The sequence below is a fragment of the Halichoeres trimaculatus genome, unplaced genomic scaffold (genome assembly GCF_033239565.1).
Source record: "Halichoeres trimaculatus isolate MK-OKI-2021-1 unplaced genomic scaffold, fHalTri1.1 fHalTri1_scaffold_2, whole genome shotgun sequence".
NCBI classification, from domain to species: domain Eukaryota; kingdom Metazoa; phylum Chordata; class Actinopteri; order Labriformes; family Labridae; genus Halichoeres; species Halichoeres trimaculatus.
Window position 1 is genome coordinate 31,279,832 of NW_027437180.1, and position 16,503 is coordinate 31,296,334.

Here is a 16,503-nt window from a genome sequence, read left to right on the forward strand (position 1 = left end):
ATGGTTTTCACATCTTCCTGCCCCAGTTTTTAGTAATATTATTGTCTTTATGGTAGTGCATTTTATAAAGTTGCTTTCATCTGCAAAACTTGAAAAAGAAGAAAAGATTTAAACAATGATAAAGTATATCTCATGAGGATTTCTCAAGGTGTCAAAAGAGAGTTGCATCATCTGCATAGAAAGTTATTTTTGTTCCTGTGCTTTTGAGTTGGTGAAAGTAATTATTTGGACTTTTAGTAGCACAGCTTTGACACAAATGTGTAGAACAAGCTTCACGGGGAATACTTATAACAGTTAGCCTAGACAGTTCTGTTAAGATTATGAATTGACAGAATTTTTACAGACATTGAAAGTGCCTGCAACCATTTATTAGGAAAGGTCATGTCACAACAAAGCAGGGTCCCCTCTTAATGAAAAACAATAATTACATGAGACACAATGGTATGACAACATGTTAAAACCAGTTCATTATAAGGAGAGCTATGGAAAGTTGTAAATTTAGATATTGAACAATGTGTTTTCAGGCGTAAAACAGTTTTTTTTACAATTATTTTTTACAATCCAGTCAAGAAATGCTTTGAATGTAACAACATTCAACAAATTTAAAACAAGGACCCCTTATTTACTGTGTTAAAAAAATCATTTAAGAATAATTATGGTATTATTAGCTATATCATGCTGCTACTTTAATCAGGAAGATGGGATTGTGAAAGAGAAATCTGAGAGCTATGCATAATATGAACGGGTACTTTGGCCAACAAGGAGGAAAACAAGCGTTAAAAAATGTCCAAGTCACTCATGACAAATACAAATCTATCCACTTTAAATAGCGAAAAAAATGCAAAAGTCTACAAACCTTCATAAAAGGGGAACATTTTTTTTCTAAAACCTGACGCTTATCAAATCACTTTGCAAAGGTTACTCACAATAAGAATTTCTATGTGGACCAGTGAAAAACTCCTTACAGAGGCTTTAATATGAGAATAAATGAATGAAGTGAATATGATGATTGGTATCATCAGCTGTTTATTGGTGTGTTTCTTCATCCTGAGGCCAGAACGCAACTTCAGTTAGACACAAGTCTTCATCCTGGGAGATGATTTGACATGTTTTATTTCATAGTGGAATCAGAAAACAATTAGAGTTTAAAGAGACAAGACTTCTTCCTGACCTGATCTTACCTGATTCTGACTCAGCTTGACCTTGATGTTGAGTCTTTTCTTGAGACTTCCAGATTCTAAAAATATAATAATAATAATATTAATAACAATAATACCACTTTTGCAACACATCATCATAAAATAATGTACAAGTGCAACAAAAGTTATTTCTTGTAACATGTTTTAAGACATGGGGAGGTAAGACAAGATTATAGGTGAGAAAGTGAGAAATAAGAGTTACCCATTTTTTCCCAGAGGTGAAATACCAAAGTTATGGAGATGAAGGTGGAGAAGATAGTGATGGCTGGACTGAATATCATCATCCAGGGCACATGAACAGGCCCCTCACTGCTACTGTTACCTGACTCTGACTCTACAAAAGTAAAAAAAAAAAATCACAGATTTTTAATAATCTTTGTCTCATGTTTGGTTTTCATCATGTAAACAGCAAAATGTTTACCAAATGGATCAATCTCCACCTTGCTGGAGCTCAAAAACATTTTGTTTCATTGTTGTTACATTCAAGTTTCATTGAACGCACTAGATTAATGATAGCACTGAGGATGTTTGGTTATCATTATCCTACAGCACATCCAGATAATTGCAAAAGTGTTTGATGTAAAATTTGAAAATGAAAAAATGAAATCATAGCATTTACGACACATAATAGCAGTTGATGCAGAGTGTTTTATTCACCACTGCTGCTTTGACATAAGTTACACAACCTAGAATTAAAATTATTGAAATAGTATACAAAGTATTACAACTCTAAAAACACTTCACAAGATTCTTGTGAGGTTTCTTATTTAGAAATCATCCCTTTTAACTTAATCCATTTGTCTCCTAGTGAGTTTTGCATCAATTTGGATTTGGCTTCTTAAGCTGTTCATTGTATAATAATTACCATGAAATCCCCCCCAACACACACACACACACACACACACACACACACACACACACACACACACACACACACACACACACACACACACACACACACACACACACACACACACACACACACACAGGAAGTTAACAACAAAACAAAAACAAAAACAAAAAAAAGTTTTTTAAATCACTTGACACTGCATGAGATTCAACAACAATAACAAAATAGGATCATTAAATATGGAGAAAGGTTCCTCTGATATTGTATAATGATCAGACAAACCAGATTCATTGTTTTCTTTGGTCTAAAACTAAAATGAAAACAAAAAGCCAGACCAGAATCTGTTTTTACCATAACCCTTGCTGCATTGTTCCATAGCTGCAAATATCTCTCAAAACAATGTGTCTACCTCTATCCTCTATCATTCGTAGTCCACAGAAGTAAACTCCCTCCTCAGACTGTGTGATGTTCTGGATCAAGAGAATGAATTGAAAATGTTTGAAAGTAGTCAAAAGATGGAAGTTGTCTGTCCTTTCTGACAACAAACCACACTTAGGTTTTAGGAGCAGAAAAGGCTGGTTCACATGAGAGCAGTTTCTGTACCACACAATGCATGTTCCAGTGGAAAGTTTACAGTCACAGTACAGAGCAACGTTTTCTTCTGTCATGAGTCAACGAAACAACAGCTAGAATACAAACACAATGATGAAAGAGTTTAAAATGAAATCAGTGTCACAGAACTGCCCAACAAAACAACAGGAACTGAGTTCCTTTTGGAATGCATCGAAATGACTGCTTTAAAAATCTTTTTTGAAGTGTTTGTCATAAACATACCAAAGAGAATGACCCAGTAAAGACATAACCGAGCCATTAGTGTCAAAAGGAAGTGATGCAGGTCTTACCCACAGATACAATCATCTGTGAAGACTTCACATTAAAGGAAGTAAAAGTAGGGATGCTGTTATAGTGACACATTTCCTTTGTGGTTGTGTCCGTTTGGTCCATTGTCATGATGAGACCCTTACTCTAAAAGCACTCTATGAAGAAGTCTCTCCTGATTGTATTAATGTTGCTTTGTTATAAATGACAGATAATTCAGCCCAAGTCTGGATACTCTCTTTTTTGGCTTTTATGAATGAGGATTAAAAACAACTGATCAGAGTACGAACAAAAACAGGGATGGGAATCATCTCCAAATGATTTTGCTTTAAACTTATGCTAACATTAAATGCAATATATGTACTTGAATAATTTCTTTGAAATATGTGTTTAAAGCTATATACTGCCACACGTACAGAAAATGTAGCCCCCTTTTTGTCTTACCTACATGCTTTTATATCAGTAAACAGGTTGAGCCGTGTTGAAGAAGTTTTACTTTTTTCTTGTACCAAGCTGAAACAACTCCACACCTTTGTTGCAGGGTAAAGATACCAGCAGAAACCACAACAGTTTCCATCCATCTCTTAAGGGTCAACCCCTCACCCACTGCAGTGTGTGTTTGTGTTGAAGTGTGTGTGAGTGTGTGAGTGCATTTGTTTATGTGTTTTCTGCGTTGAAGCAACACAAAGAAAGAAAGAAAAAAGTCACTAGAAACTACTAGGCTCGACCTCTAGAGCAGTGTGAAATGTGCACACATACAGCCCTTCTTTCTAATCACCCTGCTGTGTTAATGCTTAATTATGATTAGTCAGTACTGCATAACAATGATGTGTGAAAAGTGATGAGACAGCCAAGGCAACCGGATCAAAGAAAATGACACGTCACATCAATGCATGCAACGCAAAAGAGTTAACGCACATTCAAGCTGTTGATAATTTCACTCTTACCTGTTATCGATGTGCCAAATCAAAATCATTGCATTTTAAAAAGTGTCCGAGGATATTTGAATGCACAAAACTACTGTGTGTATACAGCATATAAAAATGTTTGATTTAAGAATAATAATAAAAAATGTAAAGAAAGTGTGTGTATTTAGTTTGTAGGCTTATTCTGGAAAGTGCAACCTTGTTGAAATATTCAGGAGAGAGTATTAACAAAGTTAGTCTCAAACAACTTTACTCCCAGATTTTATTTTAAGCTAAAAGTTTAAAATTCTTGATTTAAGGCACACTTTTCAAATATATATGCTGTTATTACTATTATTGTTGTTATCCTGCATTTCCCCTCTGGAATAAATAAAATATATTCTATTCTATTCTATTCTATTCTATTCTATTCTATTCTATTCTATTCTATTCTATTCTATTCTGTGGTAAGATGTTGCTCCTTAATGTGACCAGATCCAACTAGAGGGTTGATTTCATATTCAATATCAATATATTTCAAATTCAAATGAAAGGTCAAACATAAAGAAACTTAAATTTATTGATTATCATTATTTTTAAAATTCATAATACATATTCCCCAAGAGAGAGGCCCTGGCACAGAAACCGCCTTGTTTCACACACATTCCGTTAGCCCCTTCTTAGCCCTTAAAAAGTCCATGGGAAAGCATGTGAAATTTTTTTTAATATTTATTTATTTTTTTTACAAAAAAGGGCTATAAATGGGTTGCTAATTCATTGTGTGGAGCAGTTTTCTTTAACCGGTCTGCTCCCTCCTTTCCATGTCTACATTTATATCGAAACTAGCCGCTGATCGTTGCATGTTACAAGAATTATATAACTTTGTTATACATCAGTCTGGAAACCAGACATTTACTCCTTGAACCAACGTCTTTGTTTTTTTACCATCTAAACTCTCTCACCATGTGCTACAGGTATAGCAAGTGCACTGATAGACACATAAAGGTCAATCAAACCGAGTGACTTGAACGGTTCCAGAAAGCCTTTTTTTAGATAATGAAAAAGAAGTTAATCTGATTTTAATTTTTGAAGAATTTTATGAATTTTTAAAATGAATTTAGTTAGTTTTTTTTTGGTTGAGTGTGTTGATTACAAGACATCCACACACAGTTCATATAAACAAAGGATTAAAAATATAATAATAATAATACAATCCATGACATCAATTCAATTTTTGATCTGAGCTGTGACATTTGTAATAAAGTGCACCTTTACTTATGTACCATTTTTGAAATGGTTAAATTCAGTGAAATACAGTCACACACAGACACAGAATACTCACTGATTATGATCCTTGTAGTGACATTGCCGTAGCTCTTCATGAATTTGGAATTAATGCATTCCTTGTCCTCCACGCTTTGCTCTTCAGTCCCACAATAGTAGAAACCTTCATCTGACTCAGTTATGTTCTGGATTAACAGGTCATAAGAGTTAGAGGCCTGGTTATTCACAAAATGGAAACGAGGATTTGCATTGTTTTTCCATTCACCAGCTCTTGTTGTTAGAACAAGAGGAGGCTGGTTCTTGTGAGTGCAGTTCTTGTACCACACTATGTAAACTCCAGTTGATCTTGGGATGTCGCAGTAGAGAGTGATGTTTTCTCCTGGTTGGACTGTCACCACCAACACTGATCCACAGGCCCAGTTAGAGCTGAAGGAGATAACTGCTCAAACACAAACCCATAGAACATAGAATCAGTTTGAAATGTGCTGTTACACCAGGGAAAGGTTCACGTTTGATAAGAAACGCTCAAAAACTAAAGGTTGGAAAATTACTTGTCTTATTTTGTGAAGGCATCAAGTAAAATAACTGTCTGAGAATAATTACCTGAAAGAACAACCAAGAAAGCGTGCAGCCTCTCCATTAGTGATGATGTTTGCGATATAAAAGCCAGTGGAAAAAAAAAGGGTCTCACAAATATCACACAGACTTTACCATTAAAGGAAGAATAGCTGTGATTGGCCAGTGATGTGAAACATTTTCTCAGTCTGTTTTCTTTTCTTTTTTTTTCTTGGGTGTAATGCAACGTGACATTTGGACTTTGATGTCTCCCACTAACCAACGGTCAAAAGAGGAGGTGTTTTGTAGATTCTGATGCAAGGGTAGGAGACTCTCACAGTGATATACGACCACATTTCATACTTAAAAGAGGGTTGGGCAGCTGCATGTAAATGTGATAATGTTGTCATTTGATGTCACTGGAATGACTACCACAACTGAAAAATATAGAATAGATTTGAGTTGTGTTCTTTGCATTCCAACAAATTCCTCATCTTTAAAAAAGGTCTGAAAAAATACAAAGCATCTAATCTCCTTGGGTTTCTTCCATCAGAAAATACATTAACTTTTTAATGACAATGCCAAAAGCAACAAAAGTATAATGCTGTTTTGTTAAACTTATTTCATTTCCAACAGGATGATATTTAAATGTTTATTTGAATCGTGTTTTTGCAACACATGAAACCACAGAGGGTATCTGTTCATGCTGATGGTCCGACAAAGATGATTTCTGTGTGTGTGTAAAGCCACATGCCTTTAAAATCAACATTTACAGGCTAAAATTTTGAAGCTGCTGATAAAACATCTTAATTTGTAACAATGATCCTCACATTGTAGTAGTTCTCTGTGACTCTAAAGTTTGTTTTGCCTGAATGAGAATAACTAGTTTCTGGGTCAGCTAAACAAAATAAAACTTTCTAGAACCCAATGTCAGAGACCAACGGACCCAAGCTATAAATTTAATCTCTAATGCAAATTAGATTTGCGATCATTTCGAAAAATATTGAAAAAAAAAAACCATTTAGACGCTGGTTATACTCCATAAAATTTATATCTTTAAATATGTAGAAGTGCCAAAGCTGTAGTTCCTTAAGTGTCCACATGAGGCTGATATATGATATAGGCTGATATATATATATATATATATATATATATATATATATATATATATATATATATATATATATATATATATATATATATATTTATAAAGTAACTTAATGAAAAAATATATATAGATATATAAAATACACAAAGAACCACAGGAGGTCACAGGGTTTAAGACATGAAGATGAAGTGATGCTGCTGGCATAAAGACTTAATAAAATACACTATGTACACTCGACACTTATTGGAAAGGTGAATGAAACCTGACAGGGATCTGTTGTCCCAAATCAAACACAGTGGCTCTGCACTTACCAGACACTGTGATTGTAGCCTATATGGAAACTACTGAGTGAGAGAAGTGTCCAGTGTCGCGCACTGAACGTTTGAGTGCACCAGCTGAGACATTAAAGTGCATTGCGTTTATCCATACTGCCAATGTGAACGGACTTATGTACTCAAAATAGTGAGTGTAAGTGAAGGGTGAAATAACAGGAAGCAGTCAAAATAGAGGGAAACACAGGAAGACCTGCGTGCACTCAGGGTGTATTCACACCTAGCTTGTTTGGGGCAGCTGTTCCAAAACAGTGAGGGCCCCCTCGCCCACCAAAAAATGTCTGGTGTCTTTGGGTGTATGTGAACACGGCAATCACACTTGAATGCAAGACAAAACAAGCAGGTCGAGATCACCGAAACAGGGTAGACTTGGCTAGCTTCCACTCTAGTCTTGTAGTGGTTCCTTTGCTGTGAGAACACAATCACCTCAGCAACCGGCACAACTTATTCATAAATGTGGTTCGCACTGTGGTAATGGGGGAAAGTAATGCACTAGGTTGCTAATCTTTCAGTCAAAACAGTAGAGGGAGAGGATAATGCATGTTTTGATGATAAAGGCTCTTTCCAAACTCACTATTGTACTAGCAATGCCTACTGTAATGGTCAAAATTTACTATGTAGTAGTCAGTATACAAAAAATTGCAAAATCTGCAGTATGCCCCAAATCCTCTTGTGTCCTACTGAATCTGAAAAATTTCTCACTGTTTTCTACAATGCACAGCACTAATGCTGGTGGCAGCTTTTGGTGAATTACCACCATCTTCTGGAATCAGTCTGCACTCTGCCTTATATCTACAGTATAACAACACTTATGTTACACAGTTCATGATATATATGTGAAGTGATCCAAAAGAAACACCGGTAAATCTTGACACTTCTAGTTGTGAAAGAGGTGTTTACTTCTACAAATTCATTAAAGCCCATATAAAACACTAATTCACTTTTATTAACCCAGATGTGGATTCCATGAAAGTGCGTTTTTCATCAGCTGTACAAATAAAAAGTCAGACCCTTCCAGATTTATTTTTAATAATGACATAACTTTTGGTATGAGGTTTAAAATCAAATGTGACGATTCTGCTGTGATATGATCAACAAAATAACTAAAATGTCAAGATCTACCCATAGTTTGTTTTGTACATTTATAATACAGGCAAAAAGAATCCATCACCTGTAGCTCCGCTTTCCGAAAACAGAGAAGCATACTACAGAACAGACCCAACAGAACAGTCATACAACATACTACATGCAAAAGCAGTGTGCAGTGCCTACTGCATACTGCATTCACATGGGGTAGTAGGCAATTTGGAAAACAGCCACAGTAAACACTGGTGCTGCTGATGCTCCATGGCTGTTCTTCCCCGCGAAAAGCGGTTAAGGACCTGAGGATAAAGAAACTCCTCCACTGAGTCAAATTTCTGACCAATGAGAAAAATTTGAATGCAACTTTGAACAGCAAGAGACTTTTATGAAAAAAAAAAAGAACCAGGTGACAACTGCAACAATTGTATCAGAACAAAGCAAACGAGCCACAGGTGTGAATACACCCTCAAAGAAAATACTACAAAATAAACACACACAGGTAATGGGTGACAACAAACCATAAGATTTTATTACATCATCTTGCAGAGCTTAACCATTTTAAGAATTGCAGTAAAGAGCTTTTGTTGCTGATTGTCTGGTTTGCTTCATAACCTGTAAAAAACTCCTTACAGAGGCTTTCATGTGAGAATTAATAGCTGAAGTGGATATAATAGGCACCATCAGCTGTTTATTGATGCGTTTCTTCATCCTGAGGCTGAAACACAACTTCACTCAGACACAAATCTTCATCCTGGGAGTGAAAATTTTAATTCAAAGTGGAATCATTGAGATAAACACAACCAGACTTGAATGAGATAAGATCTTTATAACTGTTGAAGACATATCTTAAGTCTGTTACCTGATTCGGATTCAGCCTGACCTTGCTGTTGGATCTTTTCTTGAGACTTTCAGAGTCTAAAAATAGTGAAGCATTATTATCATGTAGCACTGAATTACTGAAATGTTACATTTTCTTGTAAATAAGTGCAATAAAAGTTATTTTTGTAACACAATTAAGAGTAAGAGAAAATAAAAAGAGAATTTAGGTGAGAAAGTGAGAAATAAGAGTTACCCATTTTTCCCCAAAGGTGAAATACCAAAATCAAGGAGATGGAGGTGGAGAGGACAGTGATGGCTGGACTGAACATTATCATCCAAGGCACATGGACAGGCTCCTCTCTGCTGCTGTTATCTGGCTCTGATTTCAACTCTGACTCTGACTCTGACTCTGCAAAAAGAAACACAATTACATATTTTTAATGACTTTTGTCTCCTGTTAGGCTTTTCATCATGAAGATAATTAAATGTTTTTTTTTGATAGCTGCATCTTTACTTTTATGGAGCTCAAAAACGTTTAGTTTCTCAGTAGCAATGTTCAAGTTTAATGTCAGTACAGATATTATGACTTGGTATCACATTTCGGTAACAGAGCATGTGAATCTGTTTTTACAAAGATGTAACTGAAATGAAATTTCACCTCTGGGTTCAATAAAGTTTTCTGATTCTAATTCTGATTTCCTCCTCTCGTGTCTGCAATTATTGTGACAAAAATGTAACCCATCGCAATAAAATGTATGGTATTTTGCAAACTTCAGAAAAAGTAAGTCCCCAGGAGCGCACATATGAGCCAACTGAACAGTGTTGGTCTTTTGTCATTACAGCAAAGATGTGGTTCTGATTTTATCGTTGTAATGCCAAAGTACTTAGTTAGGTCTTAACCCACACCATTACTCATAGAAATAATTAAATTCAGTAAAATACAGTCACACATAGACACAGGATACTCACTTACTACGATTCTTGTTGTGATATTGCCAAAGCTTCTTATAACTTTGGAACCAATGTACTCTGTTTCCTCCACTTTTGGTTCTTCAGTCCCACAATAGTAGAAACCTTCATCTGACTCAGTAACATTCTGTATTAACAGGTCATAGGAGTTAGAGGACTGGTTCTTCACAAACTGGAAACGAGGATCTCCAGTTTTTTTCACAAAATAATCCTTTGCTGTTAAGACAAGAGGAGGCTGGTTCTTGTGAATGCAGTTCTTGTACCACAGGATGTAAACTCCAGTTGATTTTGCGGTGTCGCAGAAGACAGTGATGTTTTCTCCTGGTTGGACTGTCACCTCCAACACTGATCCATGGGCCCAGTTATGGCTGAGGGAGATAACTGCTGGAGTGAAAACATAGAATCAGTTTGAAATGTGCTGTAACAGCAGGAAAGTTTGACTTTGACTTCGAGACGTTTAATGAAGTCAAAGTGTTTTACCATCTGAGAACAATTACCTGAAAGAATAACCAAGTAAGTGTGCAGTCCCTCCATCAGTGAAGATGTGAAAAAAGATGTTAAAAAAGTGAAAAAGGGGTCTCACTAATATATAGACTTTACCATTAAAGGGAGCATAGCTGTCATTGGCCAGTGATGTGACCCCACCTCCTCCCTTCTTGTGCCTCCTGTGGTGGCACAGTGGTTAGTGCTGTTACCTCACAAGACAAAAGTCACTAGTTTGGACCCCGGTTAGGCAAGATGAGCCTTTCTGTGTTGAGTTTGCATGTTCTCTCCTCACTCAGTCCAAAAACATGCTCATCGGGTTAAATGGTGATTCTGAAGTTGCCTGTAGTTGTGAATGTGTGCGTGAGAAGTTATGTATCAGTTCTGTGATTAACCAGAGACTAGTCCAGGGTGTATGGTGGACTGCTGTTGTTTCGTTTTTGTTCGTTTTTTTCCGACTGTTGTTAAGCCATTCCCAGATTTTTATATTAAACTGCCCAGCTTGTTATATCCATACATAGCCTTTTTATTCTTCTTGTGGTCAAATAATAGAGCTCAGCTAAGCACTGAGGCTTCACGTTTCTTTAAAACCCTTTCATTGTGATTTTCCAGTGACATTAAAACTAATACTTTCCCACGACTTGATTATGTGAATACTTTCCCAGGGGCTTGCAATAGATACCCTGCATTTATCACAGGAGATTTATTCAGATTTTTGAACCAGAATACATGAAGTTATAATTCTCAAAATTGTCTGATTATTGACACTTTAGGGCCTGTGAGAGTGCATGGCTCATTATGCGGGGACTTGGCCAGTCCACACTTCCCTAGCGATCACTCCCTGCTACCCGGTGACTGACTTTGGTCCAAGGGGTAGTTGTAAGTAGGGATGGGTCCCGAGTTAGGTACTTTTATAGATTCCGACCAAATACTGTCAAAAGTATCTGGTACCAATTCATGTAAAATCAAAAGGTACCATGTTTAGGTACCTATGCATCCTTAAGACTGTGAGAGTGGAAGAGAAGGCGATTTTCCAACCTGGACATAAACACAGCATTACAAGATTACATATTGAAGAATAACTATTTTAAGCTGAAAAAAAAAAAAATTAAATAAATGGATATTTTTTACCTCATAAACACAAAAAAGGTACAGAAAATTGGTACCGTTGAGTACCAGTACCAATTGCCAGATACTGGGCATCGGTACCGTATCTTTTCAAATGTGAAAGGTACTGATCCCTAATTGTCAGCATTGTTATTTACACCCAGAATGACCCTTTCCACTATATTCATTAGGACCCCCCAATCCCACTCCATGTGCTCAAATAGTCATATCAGCCTTTCTTGGATTTTGCAGGTTTTTTCTGTGACAGCCATATCCCTAAATGCCGCTTTATTTGCAGAAATGAAATAATTGAATAAAATGAATTGCAAATCAAGTTGTGCTGTAACACAGTATTCAGTCATGGTGAGCTTTTGGGATTCTCCAGTCATCATGATCCTTGTGGGGAAAAAAAGCTGTACTGGTCATTCTGAGGCTGATTTTTGAGACTGGCCTGCTGTAATCACTACTTTTGCTGAGTTTAGAATCCAGTCCAATTGACCAGTTCGCCAGGGACATCCAATTAGTGAAGGCCCCGCAGTGGACCCAAGGCGTGCTGGAGGGATCTTATATCCAGCCTGGTCTGGCTAAGCCTCCAGGAGAGTGGATCACCCTTTTTTGATGATTTCATTCTGAGATATTTTACTGAAGGTCCACACGGGGACACTTTTTAATTCGTTTGTGTGAAGTTTGTGGCACCCCTCATATCACTGTATTTTGTGTAAGGACAAAGGTTTTAATTTTTCCGAATGGTTTTTGAGTCAGCTGCATGGTGGACGCTTTGTAGGACAATTTTGCATCAGGTCAGCTGTGGACACTCTCTTGTAACTCTTGAGTGAACTGGATAGTGGGGTAACCCACTGTGCTGACTGTTTCCTGCAGACAAAATTGAAGGAGATATTTGGTTCACTACAAAGCAGCTCCACTGGGGGTCAGTAGAGTTTCTTGAGGAGCTGATGTGGCTTACCACTGAGTGATTCCAACATGAGGCTTTCCTCCTTTTTCAGCATTTTCCAATGAACAACCTACCAGTTGTAAACACACAATAATGTGATTTTAACAAGAGTATACTCTTCTATAGATATTCTATGTTTTGGTGGGTGAAGAGGAAGAGGATTATCTTAAGTGTACTATTCTGAATGTGTAAACCATATCCTGCAGTTAGCAGACAACAAATCACATACACATGAAGTGCAACCAGAGCTGACCTCATTTGATCTGACAAAGGTAGGATGTGGTCGGTCATGGCAGAAATAAACACAGGCTGTTGTTCTTGAGCTGCTGCATGTCAAACTGAGGTTTTGTTTCACCACGTTTCAACATCTTCTCTCTGCACGTCTGACCAATACTTTCAAGAAGTGAGTTAACAGTTTGTCCAGCTCAGCAGGCCTTTGCTCAGCAGCAGTGTGTCTGTGTGTGCAACTCCTCTGTCATGAGGGTCTGTTCGTCACTGTGGGTTTCCTGTAAGGCTAACGGATCATTCTTGTGAATGTGTGGTTGAGGGTATTTGGGTTTTAGGCTGCCTTAAAAACAGGAAACTGCCTGCAAACACCTTTTGTATAACAATCAAACATCATGTTTGATAGATTTTAAATCATGAATGAATGAAAATGCTAAGTTTGGCCAAAAATTGGCTGATTTCTTTGGCACAGTGTGGGTAAAAACACAATATATTCTCAGAATCGACTGAGGTGCTTAACTGGAAGGCAGCTTCCTCTTTTCACACCACACAAGACCACCAAGGCAGCACACATGTCATACCACCTGACACCAAGTAAGATCTCTACAAACGAGTAAAAGACCTATTGTTCAGAGATGGTGTTATGAGACTCGCACATGAGCCAAATATTAAATGTGTGTTAAAGTTGATTCTTAAAAATAGCTAAAGTGCAGAGCTACAGTGCATATTGTATACCTTGTCAGTAAATTTAGGGAAATTTATTTGTAAAAGTTAGAAAGATATTCACTGTTTCGGTGTCCGCATGAAATTTCTTCCCAAGCATAAATATATAGATCAAAGCCAGAGCTCGATTTTCACCAGTACAAGCAGTCCTCTGAGCAGGAGAACATCCAGACTGCACCTGACTGGGGCTTTAATGCTCAGGGACCGTCCATAAAGTACAACACCTCAAAGAGATGCTACAAAAATATTTAATGTTTTCACCACAGAAAAGAGTTATAAAAATATGTTCACATGTTGACAGACATCTGCTGATCAAACTTCAACACGTACTAGAGGAAAATTAGCTTGTTTTTTTAATTCTATCTCCCTTATTATCTCAAAAATCAGTCATTCCAAAGAAACATGACTACTGGTTTGTCACAACAGACTCCCCTATCTAAGATAACAGAGACAGACGGACAGAGACAGGGCAGCCTGCCGTGGGTTAGTGCAGAAATAACATCCTCAATCATTTTACTGCCACAGGACCAATCACAGGTGAAAGCATAGCATTTTCTTCCACTGCAGCTGAGGAAGTTTAGCCTAAAACACTCACAGATTCTTTTTACTCTTTATGTTTGAATGGTGTTTTTCAAATGATGAATTAGTACTTTAAAATCAGACTTTCAAACTTTATTTTTTCAATGCATGGGCCATTCTGTCATTAAAAATATGAAGCATACAAAATAATAATTAGGAAGCAAATAACACACAAGTCACCGTATGGAGATGTTAAAAATGGCATTGAAAGAGATTAGTCTGCTGTATTCTATTCTATTCTGTTCTGTTCTATTCTATTCTATTCTATTCTATTCTATTCTATTCTATTCTATTCTATTCTATTCTATTCTATTCTATCTGTCACATCCTTGAGGTTCTGATGGCAGAGTAGGTGCTGAAGTCAGAACTCTGTGCTTTCTTCTTCCTTGGTCTCTGTGATGGGTTACGGACGTCCAGGGCAGCATAGCACACATCTTCATCCTGATGTTAACAATGTTTTGTGAAGACCAAGGAACATGTTCAGATAACAGTACAATTTGGTTCGTCATTACAGAAAAGGGATATTGACAGCAATGTAAGGTCTTAATTTCAAGCACCTGGTTCTCTCTTGTTTGGTGTTGGTAGTCCAGGACTTCCTCCTCAGTTTGTTTACCTGTAGAAATGATATGTCTTTCAGATCTGACAGCACAAAAATCACAATACTCCTAAAAATTTTGGAAGTTGTTGAACTAATTACTACTTGTAAAAAAAAAAACAAAAAAAAAAAACAACCCAAGTAATATTTACCTTTCACCGGGCAGCAGTGATAAGCCAGTAGAAGCGAGAGGACAGAGGAGAGAACAGCAGAAGCTGTACACAGAGAGTAAAGTAGATTCCAGCACACATTACAGTCCACATGGGCTTGATTGGGTCGTGAGGCACTGGACACTGAAACACAGATGTGAACCCATTAACACTGAGATTGATGATACAATCAAATGTTTTTGTACAATCAAATGTAGATATGTCGTTCCACATTCCCAGACTTCTAGAAATCCAGATGTTCCACAAAACCGTATCTGGCTCTTGTTATCTATGGTCTTGTTCTTAATGCCTGGTCAGCCATATAATATATATGCCAGTTTTCTGCTTTAAGAACTTCAGAGGGTTGTCATTAAGGATGCACTAATTGGTGCAAAGTTGTATTGTTGTTTTAAGGGTTCAGAAATCTGTAAATCTCCAGCTCCAACAGGAATTAAAGTTTAACTTTAAGCCTCATCAGTGGATAAGTGAGGGATTAAATTTAAACATTTCGCCACGGAGTTGTGAAAAATTTCCAAACTACTGAGCTGCAGTTTAAAGTTATTTTTCTCTATATTTTAGCTCTGCAAAGCAGAAGTGTACAGATCTACCAGTATGAGCACAGAACAAATACCTAAAAGTTGAATGGATCTTTCCAGTGGATCGTCCCTTTGTCAGTGATTAACAATCTAACTTTCTGAGTTGGTGGTGGAGCTGATACAAGGATTGATTCATCAGTTGTTATACCCCTCTAAACTGAGGATTTTTGCTGCAATGCAAGGCCATGCACCAGCAAGACACCATTACCTGCTGGCACACCAAGAAACTGACTTTTTTAGGTTTATTTTTCATTTTACATTGAAACAAAGAGTAATGTCTTTCAATTCTTGTGATGTCTTGGCCTACTTACCGATTGTGATCCTTGTGGTGTTTCCGTAGCTGTAAATGGATCCAAAAGTAAGCTTATCTTTCTCTTCTACCTTCTGTCGTTCAGTTCCACAGTAGTAGAGGCCCTCGTCATGCCTAGTGATGTTCTCAATTAATAGATCATAGGATTCAGAGGACAGGTTCCTCACAAAGTGGATACGAGGAAGAGGATTCAAAAACTTTTTCAGTGGGATGCGAAAGTCCATCTTAAATTTTACTCTCAAAATAAGAGAAGGTTGGTTTTCATGCGAGCAGTTCCTGAACCACACTATGAATACTCCAGTTGACATTTGGCAGTCACAGTGGAGAGTGATGTTGTCTCCGGCTCTCGCGTACAACACTGATCCAAAAGTCACATCATGGCTGTACGAAGCAGCACCTGTAGTACCAGTAAACAAAAGCAGTTAAATGCATTTAAATGAGAGAATCCTAAAGGACAGCAGATCAAGTTGTATTTACCCCAAAGAACAGCAACAAAAAACAGCAGCCTGTCCATGAAGACAACCAGAAGCTGAGAAACACTGACTGACATGCACATATGCAGACATTTCCTTGCGAAGAAAGGCAACACGTGATTGGGTTGTGCAATGTTTTTTTTTTTGTCACCAGGTACAATTGAAATGCAATGATTTTTTTTTTTTACACTAGTGAAACCATGGTAGTTACATAAAGGTCAACTAACCATACTTTCAGTTTAAACTTGAGGCAACATTGAAGTAGCGCTTGGAGCAAAGGAGATATGCTCTCTTTGAATGCTTGTTGTTCACTAGTGATATTGACTAC

General features: G+C 37.2%; 2 protein-coding genes across 2 annotated transcripts; both read right to left on the minus strand.

Moving 5' to 3' along the window:
* Window positions 1–684: 684 nt before the first annotated feature.
* LOC141804245 (uncharacterized) lies at window positions 685–5,794 on the minus strand. The gene is made up of 5 exons (XM_074688585.1): window positions 5,721–5,794; window positions 5,176–5,556; window positions 1,402–1,533; window positions 1,182–1,237; window positions 685–1,089 (listed from the first exon to the last, which is right to left on the minus strand). Exons 1-5 carry the CDS (start codon window positions 5,755–5,757, stop codon window positions 1,027–1,029), a joined length of 669 nt encoding a protein of 222 aa, XP_074544686.1. The 5' UTR covers window positions 5,758–5,794; the 3' UTR covers window positions 685–1,026.
* Window positions 5,795–14,300: 8,506 nt separating this feature from the next.
* Window positions 14,301–16,211, minus strand: LOC141800980 (uncharacterized). Its single transcript, XM_074683862.1, has 5 exons — window positions 16,180–16,211; window positions 15,704–16,099; window positions 14,800–14,940; window positions 14,610–14,665; window positions 14,301–14,493 (listed from the first exon to the last, which is right to left on the minus strand). Exons 2-5 carry the CDS (start codon window positions 16,008–16,010, stop codon window positions 14,374–14,376), a joined length of 624 nt encoding a protein of 207 aa, XP_074539963.1. The 5' UTR covers window positions 16,011–16,099; window positions 16,180–16,211; the 3' UTR covers window positions 14,301–14,373.
* Window positions 16,212–16,503: the final 292 nt, after the last annotated feature.